At 45.9% G+C, this 7,736-nt stretch overlaps 1 protein-coding gene across 1 annotated transcript in view; it reads left to right on the top strand.

Moving 5' to 3' along the window:
* Window positions 1–3,474: 3,474 nt before the first annotated feature.
* The window catches only part of VXN (vexin), a 28,153-nt gene continuing 23,891 nt past the window's right edge, over window positions 3,475–7,736 (top strand). The window contains exons 1-2 of the mRNA XM_004697537.2: window positions 3,475–3,816; window positions 7,380–7,435. Of these exons, the coding sequence (XP_004697594.1) occupies window positions 3,750–3,816; window positions 7,380–7,435 (123 nt within the window). The 5' untranslated portion in view covers window positions 3,475–3,749. The remainder of the gene's footprint in view (window positions 3,817–7,379; window positions 7,436–7,736) is intronic.

Below are 7,736 nucleotides of genomic sequence, written 5' to 3'. Positions count from 1 at the left end.
ATGATTCCATTTCCATTTCTTTTTTAAAAATCCCATATGTGTACATATATTTTTGCTTACCCCCAATTCATAATGAGCCTATAGAGGATTTCTGAGACAATAAATCTTTAGAGGCGCAAACATCCTTATCTTTCTCCTAAGAAGCAGTTGGTGGGTTTGAATCACCACCCCTACGGTTAGCAGTGTAATGCCTAACTCACGGCACCATTTGTAAACAGTGACTGTTTTTAAATGTGCAATGAGATCAGGAGCATTGGGCTTTATTTTTTACTGGGTACCATTCCATCATTTAAAATTCTTATAACATTTCAAGGAGGTAAATAAAAATTAACATGGAACAGGTCATTAGAAACTATTTTAAAAGAGTACTTTATACATTTTAAGGTGTTCTTTTCTTAGATAGGCTTCATTACAGAAGGTGTGTTTCAGACTCATTAGTTAACCAGCATAGAGTTGGCTGAACCCTGCAGGCAGTTTCTTAGTTACCTACTGTTGCCATCCAGACATACCACAGTGGGTAGCTTTCACAAACAGACGTGTATTTTCTCACAGTTCTGGAGGCCAAATGCCCCAATCAGGGTCTCAGCCATGAGGGCTCCTTTCTTCTGCAGCCCAGGCTTCCCTGGGTTCCTTGTTGCCCTTCTTGGGGCATCTATCTGCCCCATGTGTGTGAGTCTCTGTGTCTAATTTGGTCTTTTCATAGCTCAGAAGTCATTAGCTGTAGAACTCACCCCGTGTAAGTAACGTCTGACTGATACAACAAAGAAAACCCTATTTCTACGTAGGATTATATCTATAGCTATGGAGCTTAGGATCCCAACATATATTTGTGGGGGAGACAATTTAACCCATCATGATTATACCGGGTAACTCAGGTTGTTTTTGGTATTTTAACTTCAGAGGTAGTTTCACTTCAATTTAGTATCAGGTCCTTGAAATGACATTTATGTATTTTACCTTCTGCCCATAGTATTGCTCTTCTTAAGTCAGGGGTTCACTGGAGTGCCAGGGCACTGCAAATGGTTACTGCTCTCAGCTGTTCATAGAAAGATGGCAAATTTGAGTCCACACACAGGCAGCTTGGTGGAAAGGCCTGGAGATCTACTTCTGAAAAACCACCCCTGGAAACAACGTAGGCCCTGGCTCCCGTAGGCAAGGGGGTCCCATGAGTTGAAATGTACTTATTGGCAACTGTTTTTTTTTGTTGTTGTTGTTTAATTGATGTTAAATGGAAAACTAGATTTTAAAAATGTAAATTGCTACTAAGGTAGTTCACCCACTTATATACTTAATAATGAATTTCTTTTTACTCTACGGGAGGTGTTTGCATTTTGCTTTGTTCAAATGCTATCTTGTAAATTTTGATCCAAGATTCCAGGCTGTTAACATCATTTTGGATCTTGCCTTCCATTGTGCTAAGGAATTCCTCTAAATTTCATATTACCTGAAAATTTGATCATTGCCAAGGTTATATAATTTACACACTTATTTTTTTACACTTTAAATGGGTGACTTTTAATAAAGCTCTAAACAACAGCAAGTCCACTCTAGGTCCTGACTGAGGGGAGGAACAGTTTGAAGGTACCCAGAGATCAATGCTGTCTTGTAGCAGACATGGGCCATGACTGAATGACTATCGTGAGGGTATTCCCGATCAGGTTGGCCATAGGAACTTTAATTTCCAGTGGTCTGAGTGCCAGTGGTGATTGCAGCCATTGTTAAATAGAACTTTTCTTGGTTGAATGTGCACAACCTACTTACACTTAAGCCAAAAGGAAATGTGTCAGATGGAGACTGAGGTCACCCACTGACCCCAAGATAAAGAATGAAGAAAAACTAGGAAATGATCAAGCATGCCCGCTATCGAGGGCTCTGCATCAGAAATACCACAGGTGGGTGATTTTAACAAACATCAAATTAATTATCTAAAGTTTAGGAGCCAGTTTTAGGGGAAGGCTTTTTGTGTCAGTTCTGTGGGTGAGTCCTTGTCTCTCTGCAGAATCTGTTTCTTTTTGAGCCTGGAACTCCTTGGACATCCCATGTGTCTTGACATCCGTTCTCCTTAGGTGGAAGAGGTTCCCAGCACGAGGAACACCCATCCAAAGGATGCGCTTTGCTCTTGGCTGTTTTCCCTCCTTTCTTTCTTCTTTGATGGTTAAATATATTGACTTTGGATTTGGGCTTGGATTTAAAATCCTAATTCTGCCGCAAAACAACGGCTTTCCTTTGGTCATGTTATCCAATCTCTGTATGCTGCGCTTCCTTCATCTAGAACATGGCAAAAAAAATAGCTGACTCTTTGGGGAGTTGGAGTTGTAGATTAAATGAGATGATAAAGCAGTCTACATACTTCATAGCAAGTGTTTAATAGAGGCTTTTTACTCCCGTTGGGCCGCTAACCCCAAGGTTCGCAGTTCAGAACCACAAGCTGCTCTGTGGAAGAAAAACAGGGCTGTCCCATAACTCTCTCAGCAACCCACAGGGGCAGTTCTACCCTGCCCTCTAGGGTCACTGTCGGTCAGAATCCACTTGCCGATAGTGAGAAAGAAGAAACTACATTATTAATTTTATTATGAAGTGTAGCTGCAATGGTACAGTGCAAGGTAGTGAGTTTGGCCTGATATGTTTCAGCCATAACCTTATGTTCATACATAGGAGGGGTTCGATGAAAAGTGGAATTGAAAGATAATGGAATACAGGACACATAGAGCAATATATATCTGGTGTATAGGGGTTGTTGTTGCTGTTAGCAGCCATCAAGTCAACCCGTGACTCCTGGCCAACCATGAACAACAGAAGGAAATGATGCTCAGCCCTGCACCATCCCTTGACTAATTGCAGAATACACTATCACGATCCATGTGCTTTTCATTGACCGATTTCAGAAGTAGATTGCCAGGTTTTTCTTCCTAGTCTTATTAGTCTGGAAGCGGGTCTGATGCCCATTCCGCTTCAGAGCAGCATGTAAGCCTCCGCTGGCAGATGAGTGGTGGCTGAGCTTGAAGGGCATCTCCCTTGGAGGAGGGGGGCGGAATTCCACCACTCAACCCCCACTCCCTCCTAGGATAATAATACATAAGAATAATGCTCAGAGTAAGGCAAATACAAGTCCCTCTAGTTGGGCCTCCCAAGTGCACTGGCCTGTCCATGGTGGTCTCTGTAAGCACCCGAGGCCTGAACAAGGAGATGCTAACCATACGGCCTGCTAGAAATGCCAGCCTTGCCGCATACTGGCATGAAGCAGACACGCTCCGGAGAAGCAGTTCTTTTGTTTAAAATAGAAACTTTGGAGGAAGCCAAGTTAACACATGACAAAGTACTGAATATCCAGTTCTCCCAGAAGAAAGAAAAAAAAAAAGCGCCTCTTGGTTTCTGCAATGGGAAGGAGAATCTGGTAGCCAAAATTGTTTCTTTTCTGACGGAATTCTCCAGCCAGGCTTGGTGCTACCAAAGACTTCCAAATCCCCTGCGGCAGACACGGCAAAATGAAAGTGTTAAATACCTCCTAGCATGGGAGGGGACTAAGCCTCCATGCTCACTCAAAGGTTTGCAATAATAGGATTCACAGGGGGGAAAAAAAAAAAAGACAGATGGGATTAGAAACTGTTGCCATGAAGGGTGCGGAATGAGATGAGATCAGAGCCGAGGCTGTACAAGATTCCCCCGCCAGATTGGATGAGGAGCCCCCTCCGCTAGGGCTTCAGGGGAGGCCCCCCGCCTCAGCACTTTGGGGAGAGACGGCGGCCACCATGCATCCGATTTACAGCTGCAGTGATGAGAAGATCGAAGTGTTCACCACCGTGATTCCTCCCAAGGGTGAGTCAAACGGCCTTGACTGTGGACCTGGCATGTGAGCGCCGAGGCAGGGGCTCCGGACAACCCCACGCTGTTTGGCTGTGCGTTACTCTCGGGGCTCTGTGGGTTGAGGGGCTCTCTGTTTCCAGGGTGTTTGATTCCTCATCTCCCCCCAGCCCCGAATAGGAGGCACTTGGCTAAACATCCATCATTGAGACACAATCCAAAATGAGCACAGTTAAAAGACTCCCTGGGTCACTTCATTCAAGGCTGACAGCCGAACACAGCAGTAGTGACAGCAAATGGTAAAGGGGACAGCCAGCCGTGGCTTCAGGAAGCAGAGAGGCAACCCGATTCTCGGGGCAGCGGGGCAGTCTTTCGCTCTCTCCAGTGGCAAGGGGGCTATGAAATGAGAACTCTCTCACTCAAAGTCGGCTTCTGCACTGCACTGTGCCGTGAAAGGAGAAATCCACCCAGCAGTGACTTAACGGCCGCAGATGACATGTCCCTGGATGTAACCGGGAGTCCTCATACCATGCCAGGCTCTACCGCGGCTCTGCCTCGCCACAGAGCCCCAGAACCCAACTCTAAAACTGAACCTGGAGCAAGAGCTCCCAGAAAGACCAGAGAAGCTTGGCATGATATTCTTGTGGTCAGAGGTGAGCTGTGTTCAATCCAGGCAGGGGCTTTGTGTGAGGGTTCAGTGGACTCCAACCAAATGCCCCATTCTGGAAAGTTCCTTTACCCCTCCAGAGGTGGTCCTTCCTCTGGACACCTCCATCCTTGTTCTGCATCCTTGTCTTCCCGGGGAGAGCCAGGGCTCGGCTTAGTGTTCAGTCTCACTGTCAGGCATGAGTGCAGTGGGCTGGCTGCTGACTGGTGTGATTCTATACTCAGGAGTTCCTTTCTTCCTCTCTCCAGTATCAGCTGCCAACAAAGCCATTGCGGCGGGTGTTGTGGGGTGGGGGTCAGGGGGGTACTCTGAGCCTGGGGGAAGGTTGGAGGGCAGAGCTCTGAGCCTGGCCACCAAGAGGCACCTAGCAGAACATAAATGAAGCTTTATGTCAGAAAGAAGAAATAGAGCTAGAAGCCTTCCTAAGCATTGGAGTGGCGTTCCCTCTAGAGACTCTGAAATGTACCTAGAAAATTCAAGGTGACCTCAGTCCTACTTTGGGGTCCAAAGCCCAGGGAAACTCAGACACAAGGATGTTCATAAGGGTGTTGATTCGTAAGGGGGAAAAGGAAATAAAGGCCATTAAACGTCCCTTAGGAGGGGGACAGGATAAAAGAGAGTGTCGTCACACTGCGCGATACTCCCCAGTGGTCAGGCGGAAAGAGCCAGACCTGTGTATGTAGTCTCCAGAACATACTGCTGAGTGAAAGATGCCGTATGCATATGGTAACATTTACGTAAATTGGGACACAAATAACAGTGCAAACGGAGGTGCTTCGAAAAGTTTGTGGAAGGATTCCATGATCTTTTCATTCCATTTTCCCTTTGCCGCAGCCTAGTATCCTCTATGGCTACCCATATATTGGAAGTGTGACAACATAGATGGAGAGACACAGATCAAATTGGGGATCTCAGCAATCCGCCAGGTGGGAAGGAAGTAGACTTAGGGTAGGGGAGAAGGATGCCTTCACCTTTACCTTTACCTTTTTGTTTCCTTTAGGAAGAGAAATTGAGCAAATCCAAAAATGTTACAGTATCTATTTGCTTTAATTTTATCCATGTACAAGTGTTTAAGGAGAAAACAAAACTGCAGGACTCTTTTTCACCTAAAAATCTATACAATTGAGGAGCGATGCGACATTCCCCTCAAATAAAGTGTTTCAGAAAGGACCTTGGGATCGACTTGTTTATCATACTGTAGAGAAAAAGCTGTGTGATGTTGGGCAAACTACTTAGCCTTTCTGGGCCTGATTTTCTGCTTTTACAAAAGGGAGAAGTAGAGCCTACCTCCCTGGGTTATTATTAGAAATCACTAACTTAATTATAGAACCTTAATAACAGTTCTTGGCACGTAATACGCACTATTGAGTATATCACTTACAAAGTGATTTCCCTTTCTGTTCTTTATTTGCATAATTAGCATGCTCTCCCAGAGATGACTCTTCAGCCCTGTGTTCTTTTCTTCCTGTTTTTATTCATGATCACCTCTTCGTAGAACACCAAGTATTCCGGCACGTTTCACTGGGCACGAAAGTGTTCTAGAGAGAGAACATTGGAACACAAAGCGATGACATGCCCTCCTTCCCACGCACTGCTGTCCGGTAGCTTGCCTTCTCCTAAGCCACCACGCGCCGCACACACCTACATTGCGCCAACCTCATCTCTGCTTCTGTATTGGGCTGCTAACCACAAAGTCAGCAGTTCAAAACCACCAGCTGCTCTGAGGGAGAAAGAGGCGGCTCTCTACTCTCCCAAAGATTTACAGGCTCAGAAACCCACAGGGGCAGTTCTCCCCTGTCATGTAGGGTCCCTGTGAGTCAGCATTGACTTAATGACAGTAAATTTAGTTTGGTGCAATGTCTCCTTTGTAAAACGGTTGAAGCGTAATACCGCCACAGAAACAGGGCAACGGACTGTTACGGTGTTTCTTAAGTATTTTAAAGCACCTGACCAAATCTCACCTGAAGACAATGTTTCTATGTACCTGGGAGAGGGAGAGACAGCCAGCCCGAATGAGAGGTTGTGCAGAGTGCAGTTCACAGAAAAGACAGAAGGTTAAACGCTGTGGTTTCCCTGAGAAGTTGCACCAGATGTGATTTTTCTGAGGCATACCAGAGTGGGTGAATTCTGGGGGGAACAGGACCACAGCACTGAAACAGCTCCCCTGGGATAAGCCTGGGTGTATAATGACAACGTTGGGGGGTGGGGGGGGAATAGGAGCAGAAGGAGGAAACGGGAAAGCTCCAGGAAAGAGACATGTTGCCCGAACGCTAGCTGTCATCATCTACTCTTTTTGCCCACCCTTATCCTGAAAAATAAAAAAAATAAAAAGTGGGGGCTGGGAGATCACCACCAGTTTGGGGACCTTCCTCTAAGCCAGGTTCTGAGCTGAGGGTTTTAAAAGGTGAGTTCATCTAATCTGTTGTCACAGCCCCCCTGGAGCAGATACGGAGAGTGAAGTTCAGAGTCACCCAGCTGAGACGTGCTCCACCAGGATTTACACCCAAGTGAACAGAGTCAGGAGCCCCAAGCTGTGCTCTGGGCTTCCCAGTGCCCATGCCTTACCTGCAGGCAATCGTGACCACCCAAATGCTCACCGCGTCGCATGTGTGACATAATATGAGAAGTCCCTCCCTTCAAGTTTGAGCAGGGCAGTGGCATGGTGGAAGTCTAGTTCTAGGTAGCTCATTCTCACAGCAAGGTGGACAAGACATGACGGTGTCTCCATATGTACCAGAACACACACCTTTACCAAACAAGTAACATCTTAAAATATCATTGAGCCCTGCCTCTTCTTGCCCTGTCGCCTCCACTCACAGCAAGCAAGCCCCAAGGTCGCCTCAGCCTTGTCTCTGCAGCTGTGTTGTGTGCACAGCACTCCCTAAAACCACCTTTTTCTTGCTTTTTTCAGCATCCAGTCCAGCCAGAAGAAGAGTCAAGAGCTCTCAACACCTCTTGACCAAGCATGTAAGGAAACTGCCATTTTTTCATCTCTTTCGAATGGCTTTCATTAAGAAAGCATGTGTGGATGGAGCATCCCTAACCTAGGTGTGTTAGTCCGGGTTGACTAGAGAAGCAAATCCAGAGGCACTCAAATATGTATAAGAAAGAACTTTATATCAAAGAGTAATTTTACATTAAGAAACATCCCAGCCCAGTCCAGATCAAGTCCGTAAGTCCGATATTAGCCCATATGTCCAATACCAGTCTATAAATTCTTCTTCAGACTCACATAACACATGCAGTCATGCCAAATGCAGGAAAATCA

Source organism: Echinops telfairi, unplaced genomic scaffold (genome assembly GCF_000313985.2).
Source record: "Echinops telfairi isolate 266 unplaced genomic scaffold, ASM31398v2 ScPeMD7_1;HRSCAF=3_0, whole genome shotgun sequence".
NCBI classification, from domain to species: domain Eukaryota; kingdom Metazoa; phylum Chordata; class Mammalia; order Afrosoricida; family Tenrecidae; genus Echinops; species Echinops telfairi.
The sequence above is the reverse complement of the archived record's forward strand: the minus strand, read 5'-3'. Positions and strand labels throughout refer to the sequence as shown.